The sequence below is a fragment of the Artemia sp. Qi Xiang Cuo genome, chromosome 9 (assembly GCF_049724085.1).
Source record: "Artemia sp. Qi Xiang Cuo chromosome 9, ASM4972408v1, whole genome shotgun sequence".
Taxonomy (NCBI): Eukaryota; Metazoa; Arthropoda; class Branchiopoda; order Anostraca; family Artemiidae; genus Artemia; species Artemia sp. Qi Xiang Cuo.
In genome coordinates, this window is record NC_142802.1 from 36659814 (window position 1) to 36678067 (window position 18254).

Genomic DNA, 18254 nt, shown 5'->3' on the forward strand with positions numbered 1-18254 from the left:
CTTTTCGCTTATCAGTTGTGTTCTGTTAACACACAGTTACATGGTTGCATGGTTACACACAGTTACAGTTACATGGTGGTTCAGTTACACGGGGGTTTAGTTAAATGAGGTTGAGTAGCATGGGGGTTGAGTTGCACGAGGGTTCAGTTAAAGGGGGTTCAGTTGCATGAGGGTTCAGTAGCACGAGGGTTCAGTTGCACGGAGGTTCAGTTACATGGGGGTTCAGTTACACGGGGGTTTAGTTAAATGGGATTGAGTTACACGGGGGTTGAGTTGCACGAGGGTCCAGTTAAAGGAGGTTCAGTTGCATGTGGGTTCAGTAGCCCGAGGGTTCAATTGCGCGGGGGTTCAGTTGCACGGGGGTTCAGTTGCACGGGGGTTCAGTTGCACGGGGGTTCGGTTATACGGGGGTTTAGTTACAGGGGTTCAGTTACACGGGGGTTTAGGTACAATGGAACCGGTTGAAACATCTGGAGCAGGATGAGAGGGAAGTTCAACTGAGCAAAATGGAATATCCTTATACTACTATTGCTACTAGTACCACTGCAACTGCTGTTTCTACTACTACCACTAAGGCTAAGGGTATGAAGGGGAAATTTTCAGGGAATTTTGAGGGTAAAGTTGAACTAAATCATAACACATTGTCTGCACGCAAGTTATAAAAAGGATGTATCAAAAATATCTTAGGAACGACTTGGAGTATAAAGTTGAAGCTTACAGGGCTTTTTGTGGAGGATGTTGAACTAATCAAAAGGCAATATCATGTAGCGCACTGCTATTACTACTAATACTGCCACTAATACGACTGCTACGACTATTACTACTGCTACTGTTACTACTGCTGAGAGTGCTGAGGCTAAGGCTATTAAGGCAAGAATTTTGGAGAGTGTTGAGAAGATGTGAAAAAGCAAAAGGTGCTATGTGTATACTCCTATTAGTGTTACTCCTACAACTGCTGATACTATTAAATTTACGGGTATAAGATGAAGCTTTCAGAGAATTTTTAGGGTATGTGGTACTAAGTCAAAACACTAAGAGCATGTAGACTGTCAAAAGGGTATACCAGCAATATCTCAGGAACGCATTAGAGCAATAAGTTGAACCTTACGGGGTATGTTTAGGCGGATTTTGAACTGACCAAAAGGCACAATGTACATGCTACTACCGCTACTAAGATTACTGCTACTAATGAGGCTATTGGTGTTAAGGTGAAACTTTCAGAAAATTTTTAGGGGGAGTTTCAACTAAATTAAAACACGCATAATGCATGCAGGTTGTCAAAAGGCCATGTGAGCAATGTTTTAGGAGCGGCTTAGAGTATTAATTTGAAACTTTAAGGGCAAGTAGAGGGGAATATTGAACTAATTAAAAGGCACTATCTGCATATTATCACTATTCCTACTGCTACGACTACTACCTCGACAGAAGCTAAGGGTGTTAATGTTAAGCTTTCAGAAGATACTTAGAAGGATGTTGACCTAAATTAAACCACACAATGTGTGTTCAGGGTCAGAAAAGACGTATCAGCAACAACCCGGGACTTATCTAAGGTATTAAGTTGAAGCTTTCAGGACATGTTCAGGGGGATTTTGAACCAACCAAAAGGCACTATGTGATTTCGCATACCTCTACTACTACTACCACTGATACTACTACTATCGATATTTGTACAATTGTTACTTATACTGAAGCTAAAGCTATTACGGTGAAACTTTCGGGGAATGCTGAGGAGGGCGTTGAACACATTTTAAACGCACTATATCGATTCAGGTTGTTAAAAGGGTATAACAGCTGTATCCCAGGACCAGCTGAGAGTCTTAAGTGGAAACTTTCAGCGCATGCTGAGTGTTATGTTGAACCTACTATATGCATATTACTACTGCTACCTCTACTGCTACTCTTTTTTACTACTAAGACGAAGGGTATTAAGGATATATTTTCAGGAAATGTTGAGGGGTATGTTGAATTAAACTGAAACACGCGATTTGTATGGCGGCTGTCAAAAGTGCGTATCAGCAGTATCTCAAAAGTGGTTTATACTATTAGCTTGAAACTGTCAGGGGATGTTGAGGGGTAATGTGAACTAATTAAATGCACTATGTGCATATTACTTCTACTGTTACTACCGCTACTATTAGTAGCGCTACTATTGTTACTACCGCTATTAAAGCTATTAGTACCACTAAAGGCTAATGATATTAATGTGGAACTTTCAGAAATTTTTGAGGGGAACGTTCAACCCAATAACACACTATGTTCATGCAGGCTATCGAAAGGACGTATGAGTAATATCTCAGGAATGGATTAAAATTTTATGTTGAAACTTGGTATGAGGAGGGGGATTTTGAATTAGACCAAAAAGATTCAATGTGAATACTATTACTACTAATACTACTACCGCTGTCACTAATACTACTCCCAGATGTTCCTACTATTACCTCTGCTACTATGACAACTAGTATTGCTAATTCTAAGGGTATTAGTGAACATTTCAAGAAATGTTATGGGCGGTGTTGGAGTGATCAAAACGCATTATACAAATCTAGGGCATTAAAGGGGTGTATTAGAAATATCCCAGAAACGTCATAGGATATTAAGCTGAAATCTCCAGGGCTACCCATATTACTACCACTTTCCATCTAGATATCCATCTGGAATATCTTAGGACTGGGATAGGGTATAAAGTAGAATATATCAGAGAAAATTCATGTTACTTTAAAACTAAATTAAAACACTCTGTGTGTATGGTGGTTGTCAATAAGACGTCTCAGCAACATCCCAAGAATTACTGAGGGGTTTAAGTTGAAACTTTAATGGCTACTACTATAACTACTTTTGCTCTTACTATTGAACCAAATCAAAAAAGTGTATATGTATCCAGGTTGTTAAAATAGCATAGATTATGGACAGAAAAAACTATTAAATTTTATTTATCAGGGAAAGTTGAGGCGTGAAACTAAATCAAAATATACTATGTGTATCCAAATTTTCAAAAGGTTGTATATTATTACAAATTGCTGAAAAAGGTTTGTCAAACATGTAAAAAGTATGCCAAAATTCAAATTCTGCTAAAGAAAAACAGAAAATATTTGAAATATTCTTTTCTTAACCGATGAAAGAGACAATGTCGATTGAAAAACAACAGGAATTGTTTTTGTAAACTGTTTCTGCAAAAGAAGGTTTCAAAAGAAAAGAAAAAAGAGCTACATTAAATCAAAGTTGAACAGAAATAAATTCAAATTATTTTCTACCATAAGACTCCCAAAACTCACCGTCAATAAAAAAAAAAATGAAACCCAGAACGAAAAGAAATTACATTTGATTTAATGAGCTCTTTATTTTTCGTTGAAAAAGTTTTTTTTTGTTTAATTAAGTTTATAAAAAGTGGGCGAGCGATTGTGTTTCTATAAAACACAATCACTTCTGCATTGATTCTAATAAATCCTTCTTGGGGACAAAAACCCTATTAGATGCTGTCGTTATCGGCTGTATTGCCAACGGTTTTTCCAATCTATTATGTAGTTTTATCCTTGGCAAAACAAAAGGGCATCAATCAACAGCATATTGCCTTTTATTGGAATATATATCGGTCCCAGAAGTTTAATTTCCCCCCTAACCTTGACTCAGTTTAAAATGACAGCAAACAGCCAAAAAAAATTAGTGAGCAATATTAGCCTACTGGAAAGGCATGATATCCATAAAAGAATAGGAAAGCAAATATTGTTTTCCCAGAATAGAGAAGTGAAACCTGCCTTTTACTGTTTGAAGAAAATCTTAGTGTTATGGAAAATTTCCAGAATGAATTGCTTTTCAAAAAGTCAAACATAATCTGATGCAAGACTCTAGTGTCTCAAAATACTTTAATGACCAAAGTTACGCATGAAATCATTTGCGTTTGGCAGGAAAATAATTTTTCTCACACAATGTCAAGAAAAAAGGTTTGGGATATAATTTTTTCAATGCCAGGGTATTTTATGAGCTGTCTACTCAAGTTTGTTAAGCGACCATATTGAGGATTTATCTATCTCAATCCATACCTCGATCATTTCTTCGATTCACTGTGAATTAGACTTACACTTGCATTTTTATAATACAATGACGTGTTACATTTTAGTAAGTTAATCTGTTGATGTTATTAATTAAAAGTCTTGTTTATCTGAAAGGAAAGAGCAATATTAAGACTTAAAATGAACATAAAGTATTCCGTATGTGAGGGGGGCTGCCCCTTCCACAACCGTTGCATTTTATTCCTAAAGCATAAAGTTCTTTAAGAATATTTTTTATTCAAATTCAACGGTTCTTGTGTTAGAGCAGTCTTTCTTAAGAATTGCGACAAAAAGACGAATTTTAGCATAAAGAGCGATGATTGACGAAGGGGCATCCCCCTCATATACGGTATAATTGGGGCTCGTTTTAATTATTAATCTTACTCCTTATTTTCAGCTGAAAACTAACTTTCAGTTTTCAACTTCGTTTTCAGCTGTAATTTTGCTCCTTGGGTTCAGCTGAGGAAACTTATTTTTTTAGTTTAATTTCTGCCCATTTTTCAAATCATGCCAGGAAATTCCCTTCCCACCCTCCTGTAAAACCTTTAACCTAGAAGATTCCCCTGGGAAACTTTCGTCTCCCCGGAAAATCCTCATCAGGAGAAATCACACTCCCCCACAGACTATCCCCCCAATAAACCCGTTTATTTCCCAATTACAAACACTTTACTTGAGCAATTTGAAAAATGGTCAAATTGCGTAACCTGCAGTCTACTCCTCAGGGACTCTGGGGGGGGGGGGGTTATATAATCCCAAAAGGCATAGATATTAGACCTTTTAACTATACTGAGTCAAATGGCTGTCAAAAAATTTAGATTGAATGTCTTTGGGGAAAACAAGGGCTAACTACCCTCTAATGCACCCGCGATCTTTCTTTTGGCAAAAAACACGAAATTCTATATTTTTGTACACAGGAGCTTGAAACATCTACTGTGGGGTTCACTGAAATTCTGAATCTGAAGCTGTGATTTCAATCAATTTCGCTTGACTGTAAAGAAAACCGTTGGCAAAATGTTTTTTTTTGGGGGGGGGAGGTTCATATCAGGGCACTTCGTATAGAAGGAGTTGTCGTAAAAACTTCGCAAAGGCCTCATTCATTGAAATTTGAAAGTTTTGGTGCTTTTTTAAGTGTCAAAAGTGATTGGAGGGCAAAAACCCACGCCCATTATATTCTCAAACACATTCTATCAAAATTTTGAGACAGCCATTTTATTCAGCGTAGTTGAAAGGTCCAATAATTATGTCTTTGAGGGTGATAACCCCTCCCCGCCCCCCCCCCCCCAGGACAAGGGCTAAAAGCTATACTAGTTGGCCCTTATTAACAATTAAGGTTTTTATGGAAGGGGTGGTAGTATAAACTTCGGAGGGCGCTAATTCAATTGGAAATCAGAAGTTGCAGTTCCCTTTTTCATAACAATCGAAAGGGAACTAGCCCTACCCAACGTCCTCTTTTCCCCAAATGCATCTGATAGAAATTTTAAGATAGCCATTTTGTCAAAATAGTCTAAAGATCATATAACAAGGTCTTTGGGGTTGAAAGAACCCCTCAGAACATGGGGGAAAGGGTTTTAAGGGTTTAAAGGTCCATGAAAACCTTATATACCCCAGGGGTATATAAGGTTTTTATGGAAGGGGCGGTCGAATAAACTTTAGAGGCGGCTCATTTAATTTGAATATGAAAGTTCTTGTACCCTTTAAGAGTTAAAAGTAATGGAAGGCAACCAGACCCACCCCTCCCCCCGACGCCCTCTTTTCCTCAAACGCATCTGATCAAAATTGTGAGAAAGCCATTTTGTTAAAAAAAAAAGTCCAAAGAACATATAACAATGACACCAGGGTTGACAAAACGTCCAGAGCCCTGGGGCAAGCGTAGTAAGTTATGCCCCGTGGGTATATAAGGTTTTTATTGAAGGGGTGGTCTTATAAACTTTGGATGGCGATAATATCATTGGAAATTTAAAGTTATAGTGCCTTTTTTAAAAGTTAGAAGTGATTTAAGGGCAACCAGCACCCAATGCCCATCATTTCCAAAAAAACATCCAATCAAAATTTTGTGACATCTACTTTCTTCAGCACTGTTGAAACGTCCAGTAATTATGTCTATGAGGATCTCAACCTTCTCCCCCCACAACGCGCAGGGCAAGGGCTCTAAGTTAGGCAATTTGTTCATGGTTTACATATAGTATATGTTATTGGGAAAGCATCTTTGGCCTTTACTTTCCAAAAAGAACGAAGGGCACTCAGGTGAGCCTTTCGGGGAATGTCGAGGGAAGTGTTGAACTAAATCAACACACGTTTTGTGCATACAGGTTGTCAAAAAGGCGCAACTCGGGAATGACTACGTATATTAATTTGGAACTTTCAGGAAATGATAAACGAGAAGATCAATTGACCAAAAAGCAAATATTTGCACTCTACAACTACAACTACTATTACTGCTACCAAAACAACTACTACTGCTACTACAACCAGTACTACTTAAACTACTGCTTATGTAGCGATAAAACAGTTCGTGGCAACGAACTGTAAGTAAGGAGCGACCCGGATCAACAGTAAAGGAAACTCTAATGAACGAAGTTTGATACCAAGAGATATATCAAAAGAATTTGCTTATTATGCTTATTTCAAATATATAAGTTTCATTAAGTTTAGTTTCATCCATTAATAGATAAGAGCCTGAGGAAATTTGCCTGATCTTTGAAAAAAGGAGGAATCACCCCCTACAAGTCAAAGATTTTAATGAAAATCACACGTCTATCAGATTCAGCCTATCAGAAATCATTACTGTAGAGGTTTCAAGCTCTTATCTGCAAAAATGTGGAATTTTGTACTTTTTGCCAGAAGAAAGTTCACGGATGCGGTTTTATTTATATTTTTTTTCCCAGGGATGATCGTATCGACCCAGTGATCCCAGAATATCATGGGAGGGCTCATTCGAACGAAAATTAAAATTTCTAGTACCTATTTTAAGATACCAAAAATACTGGAGGGCAACTAAGCCCCCTTCCCCAACCCTTTTCCCAAAAATTGTCCGATCAAAATTTTGAGATAGCCATTTTTTTTCATCATAGTTGAAAGACCTAATAACTATGCCTTTGGATGTAAAATCCAAAGGCATGGCTCCAGTGCCCTTCACGATGAAGGGCACTGGCCTTCCAGAGGCACGATGAAGGGCACTGGCCTTCCACTCCAATTTCCAATTGAATGAGCCCTTTTCGAAGTTTCTACGACGACTCCTTCGATTAGAAGTGCGCGGGTATGGGAAAAAAAACCATTGTGTTTTCTTAGGCATCACATAACGTTCTTTACCTAGGCAGCGCTGGCGCGCTGCCTATGATAAAAACCCAAGGATATAATCAGATATATTCAAATTGACTACCTAGTATATTGGCTAGGATTTAGAGAGAGTATATTGGCTAGGATTTAGGATTTAGAAAAGCTGCCATTATTCAGAGAAAAGGAATATACATTGTCATCTTTAAGGGAATTTATTTCCTGAGAATAGTTCCAAGATTTGGGGTCTTCTGTACTCACATTGTTGTTTTCTATTTATTTTATTCGTTTTATTTTTATAGCTCTCTTCTTTTTATCCCTTTGTGTCTTTAGAATTCATTTGCTCTCTCCATTCACATTTATACACAGCCCCTTAAGCTAAATTTTCTGTTAGAATTTCTTTTGTTCTAAATATTTGCGCATACTGAATTTGTCTACTTAAATAAGTGAAGGAACTGAAAATTTGGAGCTTAGTATTAAAGTAAATCATTTTTTTTAAAGACAGGAAAAAAACAGGATCCAGAATTTATGGGACAAGCATTGAATCCTTGGTATTAAAAATTCAGCTTTCCAGAAAAAAAAAACTGAGGATAATAGACCAAAATAAAGTAAAATAGATTTTTTTTCAATGTAACTCTGAGAAGATTATTATTTGCTTAGAACGTTTCGACAACTGCTGTAATAGCTGATACAATGCAATACAATGCAATGCAATACAATACAAATTGGAAATTTATCAAGTGGACCCAAGTTTCAGCTTAATAATATTTTCTTATTTTTTATTTGTCTTATGAATAATACAATTACTTCATTTTATCCTTAGAGTCATTTTAAAACCAAAAGATAGCTCACCTGGCTTAATGCATGAATATCCACAAACGCCGTCACACAAGCATTTTTTCCTTGGGCTTCTACAATCCTCATCATTGGAACATTTTCGTAAGCAGTTTCGCTCCTAGAAGCGTTAAAGAAACATTGTTATGAGCTATCTGCTATTCCATTATCAACTTAATGTATTCTATTCCCTGAAATAATTATCTTGTTCGTCTTTGCAACAAGTTCTCCTCGTATTTTAAATTCCAAAAAAAAAATTCCTTCAAATCATGGGCTTATCCATGGGCACTGTCTTGTCTCCTTATTTGGCAAATCTTTACATGGATTTCATAGAACAGTCCACTTTGAATAGTTTCCACTTAAAACACTCTATCTGGTTTTGTTTCGTTGATGATATCCTTTCTGTTTGGGAACATGGACAAGACTCTCTAAGAGATTTTTTGGCACATTTGAACTCTTTTGATTCGAATCTCCAGTTCACAATGGAACTCGAAGATTTAGGTAAGCTGCCTTTTTGGATGTTTTGATTATAAAAACTACTCCTAGCCTTTAATTTTCTATATACAGAAAGCCGACTCATAATGATCGATATCTACATTTCTCTTCCCATCACCCTCCTTCTGTGAACAGAGGGGTAATAATCTCTTTAGTCGACAGAGTTTTAAAATTTGTTCACGCAATCATATAAATTATGAATTAAACTATGTCAAGGATATTCTTTTCTGCAATGGTTACCCAATCAAACTTATTGAAAATATCATAGATAGACGATTAAAAAATAAAACAACAAAATAGGGAGCTCGTCCCCCTTGATTCAGTTACCCTGGCAATTGAGAAAAAATTTTCATCACTTTACCATACATCCCGAAACTTGGCGATAAACTTGGAAAAATTAAAAAAAAACATAATCTCTCTGTTTCTTTCAAAAGCGAACAAAAAGTTGAACATTTTTTCAACTCAGGAAAGGTTAAAATTGACCCTGTACTGGGTAGTGGTGTCTACAGAATCCCGTGTTCATGTGGGAAATTTTAAATTGGTAGGAACCATCAACAACTCGGTGAACGTTTGCAAACGGAGATATTTCATTAAGCCCAATTAGAAATGCTAATTCAAGGAGTGCCATTTTTGCTTCGCGTAATGCAGCTAGCTCGAAAAAGTCGAGTGTCTTTTTCGACAGCAAAGCTAAATCCAACATTCTATTTGACAGGAGGAAGTTCAAAATAGGGTTTAAGTGTAGAGCCATTAGAATAAAGGATATACGACAGATGGCATCAAAAGACCAGACAAGGGTATATTCGACTACCGATATCTGCTATAAAACAGTTAACAGAACCTCTGGGAAGTGCTGGTACCCAAATCGCCTTTCCCCAGCAGTTTAAGGATCAATGTACGGCCGGTACCGATACGGCTCTTGTGTTTGTTCCCGCTCTCTTCTGCACAAAATTTCAATAGATTAGTCCCTGAGATTAAAAAATAACAATGACAACTTTGATTCGGCATTGGCTTCGCATATTTTCGTAAATCCAACACATATGGTTCTTTTTGACGAGACAGGCTGAATATCTATTGTAAATGGCCAACCAAAAAATTTTAAAAAGGTAATTGAGATAAAAAAAAAATACATAAACCGAAATTTAGCAGTACATAGAGATGCTGGAAATATTTCGTTAAGCCCAATTTATGACCGTTTAATTTTGAAGGACTCGATCAATATTTTCACCCGGTACAACTTGAAAGAACCTATTTGCACATCAAATGATGAACGAATTTGTAGGCCAGCCAAAGCAATTGCATAACAGAGGATTATTGCCCAATCATCTTGGTAGTTTTCTTTTTCATTGATTCCAATCTGGTTCTTATTTAGTTTCTGTTCTGTCGTTGATAAGTAAACTTCGCAAGTTTTGATTTTCGCTGGTTTCTTTTCCTTTTCTTTTTTTGTTCAGTACTGAGGACGACTCGGCGGAGGTCCTTGTCGAAATATTTGCTTATTTCTTCTTCTTCATGGTTCGCCACTGGCTGACAAAATCCTCGTTTTTTCAACTTTTTTTATTTTATTTTTCATTTTGCTATTTTCTTTCCTCTCTGAGTTTCATTTGTCATCTATAGCCAGTGTAGTCTAAGAATGATTTACTAGCCACAAGTTTCTGCAAGCAGTACAAAAATGTAACAAAACTTGATAATATAATTTAATCTTTCAATTTTTAACCAATTTGCTTTAATTACCTATTATTATTATTATTTATTTATAACCCGTCGTTACAAAAACACAAGACAGAGTACAATAAAGATAAAGAAAAAAAAAAGAAAAAAAAAAAAGGGACAAATAATAAATAAACGGATACAAACGTGAAAAACACTAAAATGAAAAGAAATAAGAAAAAATTATACACTTGACTACTGCTTGAGTAAACTATGCCAGGGGTGGTTACCAATTTTACTGTTAAAACGGGAAATCTGATTTCCAATTATGAGAGTGGGATCTGCCGGTTTATACCTATTAATGAGGTATGTGTTACGTGTCCAGGGGGGGAGTCTTAAAAGGTACTTAGCATATTTAAAAAATATTGCTCGAAGTTTCTGTTTAGTGGTGCATGGAAATGTTCGCCAAAAAGGGCTCAGGTATAAAAAATGGGGCAATGCTAGTGCAGTATATAGCCGAGCAAGGATAAACCGGTTGAAGCTGAACTTCGTTGCAACCAATCTGCTGTATGCAAAACCGGTACGCTTTTCGAGATGTTGAATTAATAGCTGTCGTGTGTGTCTCAGCGTTTTACCAATCGGTAGTCCAAGATAAATGATGTGATCTGCTGGCTTAATACTTGTCTGTCCAAGGTCTATGGTAGGCGGGACTTGGTTTTCGGGCCAATTAAACAGTAATACCTCTGATTTTGCAGCGTTAAATTCTAGGCCTATCGCAGCATATTGCTTTTGAAAAATAGCAAAATTGCATTCGATGCCACCAATATTCCGGCTCATATTTAAAATATCGTCAGCATAACAAAGAAGAGAAAGGTCAACACCATCCAGAACACACGTTATTTGGTAATTTTCCTGTGCTGAAAGAACACTGTTATTAAAAGCCGGGGCAGAAGTAGGAGCACCTTGCCGGTCGCCTTTTCGTACTGGGACGGTTGGGTAAATTTCACTTATATTCTTCTCGGGCGAAACAACTTTTATTTGTGCCTGGAGGTTTTCATACATGTCCTTTAATAGCATTATGACATCTCGTTGGACGCCTCTCTTTCCCATTTCTAGAATAATTTGGTCGTGGATAAGGGAATCAAACGCACGCTTGACATCATTAACACCAATCGCGACCGACTCGCCTGAGCTTTCAGCGTCAATAAGGACAGAAGCCACGACGCTTAGCGCATGGCCACAACCAAGACCAGGTTGAAAGCCAACTTGGGAGGGTGGTGCATAACATTTCTCATTTATTTCTTTAATTATAAGTAGCTCAAAAATTTTGCAAAAAGTTGTTGATATAGTAATGGGTCTAAAAGACGTACATTCTTCCAGGGGTTTCCCCTTTTTTGGCACAGGGGTAAGGGACCCTATGCAAAAATTACTGGGAACCACACCTTGCACAAAAATCATCTGAAAAAGCAGGGCAAGGTGCTGAATGAGCATTGAAGATGGGTTTTTTAAATGAAGAGCAGAAATTCCATCAGCACCACAAGACTTTTTCTTTTTAATGCGACGGAGCACGTTCTGAACCTCGGATACCGACACAGTAACGTCAGAACGGTCGGTGCTTGATAGGAAATTATGCAGCTCTGCCTTGTATTTTGCGCTAAGAGTCGGACAGGGGGATTTAAACTCTTGTTCGTAATAAGTTCTCCAAGATTCAAGGGAAATTGAAGATGCAGCAAAAGTCGGCTTTCTTTCGGAAAGTGTCTTCCATATAAGGTCAGGATTTCGTAGAGCATCTTCAGAAGACTTAGCAATTACATTAGACCGGTGGAGAGCCAATTGTTTTCCAAACTTTCTTTTTGTAAGGAGTCTAACGGCATTTACAACCCCAACTCTCGGCCGTCCACACTCCTTCCAAACAGAAAGCCAAAATTTTGCCTGGTTGCATGCATTAACTAGGCCAGCATTTTGCGACCAACCTGAAACTTGCGTACCGGTCTTAATTTTCTTTATGGGAACAGCAGTTTCCTCAGCTGAGCGAAGAGCGTGTGTAATTTGGGCGGCATATATATCAAGTTCAAGTCGGGCCTCTTTCGGTTCAATTCGTCGTGACTGGATCAGAAGGTTAAATGGGATTTTAATTTTAGCTAAAATTTCATCCGAAACTTGCGTGTAAACCGACGTATTAACATTATTCCAATCCCGTATTTTTGTCCATTTTTTTGTAGTTTTTGCTGCGTTATTTTGGTGTGGATGCTCAGATTGTGTAGCGGGAGGTGTGATTTGCAGTTCTATTGAAAAATAGTAAGAAGTAAAAGTAGTGTCAGACACCCGTACTGAAGTAGGGAGTAGGTCTTTAGAGCAAATAACATGGTCTAAATTAGAAGTACTTCCTGTGTTGTGTGTGTATGTAAAATTTTGGTTTTTTTCTAAAATGGTAAATGTATCATCTAGGAGACCATGTACCATACTTTCACGATCACCAGTAAAAAGCGCGTTAGTTTCAGTAAATTCAGCACTCATAGGACAGTTAAAATCACCTAATATTACACAAGGCAATCTTTCTAATCGGATTTTGATAAGACAATCAGCTAATTTACGCAAACTTTGCGCAAATTCGGAATGAGATGCGTCATCACGATAGTCGGTTGGCATGTATACGTTCACAACAACAAAATTACACACTTGAACCGCTAGAATGTTTTGCGTTGAAAAAAACAACTTTGATTCAACATCGTTACTAATATACGTCACGAGACCCCCGGAGGGCCTTCCTTGGTCCTTTTTTCTGACAGCAGGAACAACATACATGTTATTAGCACGGAAAATTTCCAGTTGACCTACAGAAATAGGAAGAGAAAAGTGCTCTTGGATACACACAATTTGATTGCTTTTTAGCATTTCACAAACTATTGGGTGCCTTTCTGCGAAATTCCCATTCATATTCCAAGATAAAATGTTCATTGAGTAGCACGGGCAAGCCTATGTTTTATTCTTCTACCTTTTTTTTTCAGTGTTACTTTAATTTTTTCTTTTTTTGGCCCTCAACAAGTTCTCTTCTAGGATCTTTATTGTTATTGATGTTTGTGTTATATTTTTAGTCGAATAAATTGAATTGAATTAAATTTAAGTGATTTGTGTTTACTGCGTGCATTTATTGCGGAGATCTATTTTTTGGAATTTGCTTTTGCTTCGTTTGATTTTGTTCTTATTTTGTCCTTGGATGTACTTCGTTTTGATTTTTTTCTGATTCTTAAATTGTCCTTGATTAATTTATAAATGGTGTTCATATTTATTTGTATTGGTTTTGTCGGTATTTGTCTTGTACAATTGTTTTCTTTTCTTTCTTTTTTTTCATATTTTGCTCTGTCCTTTTCAAGTTTTTGTAGACAGGTTTTTAATTAATAAATCAACAAATTAGCATGAGTAGGGCTGATAACCCCTATGCCTTCTCCAGACCAGAACATAATTTGCGCTTTACTGAAATAAAAGACCAAAGGACCGTGGATTGTCAGTTTAATTCACATATACTGATATTTTATTCCTTAAAGTTTTGATAATTTTTATTTATGAAAGTAAAAAAAGTGAAAACATTTAAAATGTATTTTGTTTTCAGTAAAGCGCAAATTATGTTCTGGTCTTGAGAAGGCACGGGGGTTATCAGCCTTACTCATCATAATTTCTGCTCGTTTTGAGTTTGACTCGGTTATTTATTGTAATTTCTGTTCGTTTTGAGTTTTGTTTATTTATTGATAGTAATTTGTATTAGCTTTACGCTTGGAAGATTATTTGATCTAATTTTTGGCTTAATGGAGCTCTTTTCTTTGAAAAACTTGTTTTATGGAAAAAGTTTTTAAACAATTTCGGTTCGTTTTTTATTGTTTTTTCTCGTAGAAAAATATAATATTTTATATCTTTTAATTTTTCCTCAATAAAAGTCCTTCATGTTGTTTGCTATTTTATGTTGGAAAAACTTTTTCAATAAACTTGAATCCTGACACAAACAGTATTTTTTAATATAATTTTATACCTCCTGAAGTTCACCTGAAAAATAAAACTTAATATCATTCCCAAGAGATTCTTTCTATGCTCTTTGTCTAGATATACGACAATAAATTTTTTTTTATATAAAATTCGAACTAAAAAATAGTCGAAGACACAGAAATGTCGTACCTGTTGTTGCTACCGTATTATTAAATCCTAACAAAGCTATCCATAATTAATCCATAATAATAAGGTCACTTTAGATTTTAATTCGTAGCAGAGTATTGTGAAACTTCTGTAAACCCCCAAGGTCACTGAATATATTAAGGTTCGAGACACTGAATTAATACGATTTCAAAGCAGTTTTTAAAATTCAATAAATACAAAAAGATGCTATCACTCTGGAGACTAAACTAAGACTCTTAGCCTCATTAATTACAGTAACTGTAATGGTAGTATTAAGAAAGTACATATTGCCTTCTGGCTAGTTCAAAATCCCCCATAACTTAAAAAGATGCTATCACTCAGGAGACTAAACGAAGACTCTTAGCCTCATTAATTACAGTAACTGTAATGGTAGTATTAAGAAAGTACATATTGCCTTCTGGCTAGTTCAAAATCCCCCACAACTTACCCTTAAAGGTCAGTAGCAGTAATAGAAATAATAATAATAGTAACAGTAGCAGTAGTATGTGTTTAAGCAGTAGCATTAGGATGCAAATTTTTTCTTTTGGTTAGTTCAAAATCCTTCACAATAATAAGCAAGCACTGTTAGTTTCAACTTCATATCCCAAACTGTTCGTCACATATTGCTGTTAAACCCTTTTGACAACCTGCATACAGACGGCGTGTTGTGATTCAGTTCACCGTCTTTCCTCAAATTCCTTGAAAATTTCACCTTCATAGCCTTAGGCATAGTTTAAATAGAAGTACACATTAGGATTGATATTAATGGTAATAGTATTGAATAGGGGTAGTACTACTAGCAGCAGTATTATTAACATATTGCCTTTTGGTCAGTAGAATATTAGGTTGCGATTTGGCATTCATTCAGTGCGGAGACGAAATAAAATCTATAGTGATACTCTGCTTAAAAGAGTTATAAACCAGTTTGACAAGATTTATAAACCTTTTAATTGTGGTATATGATTTAACATTGGATTCAAAAGAAGATTGACGAATAGAATCTACCACCTGTTCTGTTTGAAATTGGGGGGCCGTACAAGTTACGAAGTAGCCCCCCCTTGCGCGTAAGTCCTCGTTTCATGTTTAATAGAAAATTAAGCTAATAATTTTCCATTTTATATTAGAAAAAGGATGGAAGGACAGCCTATAGCATTTGCCCTTGAAGAGATAAAAAAGGCAGTGTTCGAAATCCCTAGCCTGTCGAAGAGTATCGATGACGTTAAACTAAGCCTAGCAAGTATTGAAGCTAAAATGAAAGAGTTTAATGTTAAGCAAACGGATACAGCTCAAGAATTGACAACAATTCGAGCAGAGCTGGAAGTATCCCGTAAGAGAAATATGTGGCTGGAAAAAGAAATGAAGCAGACAAATTTCATGTTTTATAATTTTTCCCAGCTCCTTATATGGAATACAACCTTGTTAGATGATATAATTGCGCTAATCAGTAATACTGTGCCAAGCTTAAAATTGTCAAAGTGGGAATTCAGGGATGCTATTCGTTTAAGGGGACCACAAAACCCACGCCCTATTTTAGTAAAGTTCAATTCCAAAGTTACACGAGACATTTTGTTGAGGAATGCAAACCTTTTCAAACAAAAGGGGATATCAGTAGCGCCAGATTATACGCCAGAAGAACGCGAGGCTCGTACAGCCCTAAGACCTTTATTATCCCAAGCTATAAGCAAAAAGAGAATTGTGAAGCTACGCGGAACTAGATTATGCATAGAGAAACAGACGTTTGTTTATGACTTTGAGAGAAAAACAGTGCTGGAACTGGCGGAGCCGACTATGGAAAAACAAACTCATAATAAAGATAGTAGCATAAAAAACCATATCCCGAGAAGGTCTTATATGCGATCCCCGTCAAGCGATAGTGATTCAGATCCTGAAATTGAAAGTATCTCAAACAGCGATTCAGATACAACGATCATATAAAAGCCGGCTGCGGTACTAGACCCTAACATTCCTAGTGGAAACCACGCAAAAAGTGATATGCCAAAAGGAAAAAGGGACCTGGACATGATTATAAGCCCAAGCAACGATAGTAAGCAGGATCGAAGAAATGTGAGACCAAATAACGGACCAAAATCGGAAAAGAAACGAAAAAGTCATAGTCCGAAAAAATGTGGCCAAACTCTAGCAGAACGACCACCATTTGTTATAGGATAGGGAAACAGCCATATACAGAAACTTTCAGCTATTACGTGAGTCCCTAGGGAGAACACCTGTGCTGTCAGTCGTGACGGGGCACCATATATGGGCATAGAGTCCCTAGGGAGAACACCTGTGCTGTCAGTCCCGTACGTATACCATATATAATTTCGTAAACTCACCTGATGACACCTGACACATGACACATGACACATGACACCTGACACATGACACGGAGACACGGAGTATTTCCAAGGAGAATTGTCTCCGGGTGAAGTTTATTAATGTCTTTGGAGTTCGTCCAGGAGAATTGTTTCCAGGCGAAGTTTATTAATGACTTTGGTGTTCGTCCAGGATAATTGTTTCTGGGTGAAGTTTTTTAATGTCTGACGGATGATGTCAAGGTTGATTGATTTGTCAAGAAAGGGGAATTAATTTGTTGTTTCTAAGGGGAATTACTGATTCACGAAAGGGGAGAGAATTTCTGAAAACTTGATTTACATAATCGCTAGGGGAATTATTGATTTACAAAAAGAGGAATAAAGAAACAAGTATGGCTTCTTTGATCTTAGGTCTGAGGGATAAACGCTCTTTAGATCAGAGAGAAAAATTAATATTCTATTTTTAAATAAGGCTTCGTTGATCTTTAGTGTCAGGAATTCGAAATGACATCACTTGTTATCTTGGAATTATGCGGGAGTCTAAAGAGATAGAAATTCTATTTTTAAATACGGCTTCACTGATCTTTAAGTCGGAGAGATAAATTGATATTCTAACGAAACCTTAATGGTGTAGCTAGGAACATTTATGAGATGAAGAGATTAACGCAGGAAACGGTTTCTTAGTAATTTCAAATGTGACAGCGCAGGGATGCCAAAACAAAAGGAACACGCTGAAATTACGTTTAGGGGTTATTTGGGCGAAACCGTTTTAGACATTTTAGGAAATTATTTCGGCGAAACAGTTAGAGGCATTTTAAAAGATGATTTTAGAAGAGGTTTTGAGGGTGAAACTCTGTGGTCGTTATAATACACAAGTTCTATTTGAACAGTGTTGTGAGGTCCTCTACCCCAGTCCCAAAGGGCTCCGATCCCCCTACCCCAACCCCGAAGGAAGCCCCCGGCCCCAAAAGGTCCCCCGGGCTCCCAAAGGACCCCCCCCCAAGGGCCCTCCAGACCCCAAAGGCCCCCGCCCCCCCCAAAGAGCCCCCTCCCCATTTTTTTAATATTTTTTTTGTACACTTGAGACAGAGAAGGGCCCCCACATTTCATTATATCTTTTCAGAACAAGTTCTTTACGTAATGACATTCCTAAACCAATTTTACAAGCTGAAGTACCCATCCTTTTCCCCACAACTTTACTTTACGACTTTTTGCACACCCCAACATCAAGCAATACTTTTCAATGGCATTTCAGAACAAGTTCTTTTCTTAATGTCCTTCCTAAACCAATTTTACAAATTGAAGTACCCATCCTTTTCCCCACAATTTTACTTTACGACTTTTTGCATACCCCAACATCAAGCAATACTTTTCAAAGGCATTTCAGAACACGTTCTTTACGTAATGTCCTTCCTAAACCAATTTTACAAGTTGACCTACTCATCTTTTCCCCCACAACTTTACTATAAGACTTTTTTGCACACCC

At 37.0% G+C, this 18254-nt stretch overlaps 1 protein-coding gene across 2 annotated transcripts in view; it reads right to left on the reverse strand.

Annotated features, from left to right (window-relative positions):
• The window catches only part of Hasp (Hig-anchoring scaffold protein), a 359559-nt gene that overhangs the window by 257042 nt on the left and 84263 nt on the right, over positions 1-18254 (reverse strand). For both annotated transcript variants that reach the window (XM_089094509.1, XM_089094508.1), the window contains exon 3: positions 8172-8274. In XM_089094509.1, coding sequence (XP_088950635.1) covers positions 8172-8274 — 103 coding nt within the window. The remainder of the gene's footprint in view (positions 1-8171; positions 8275-18254) is intronic.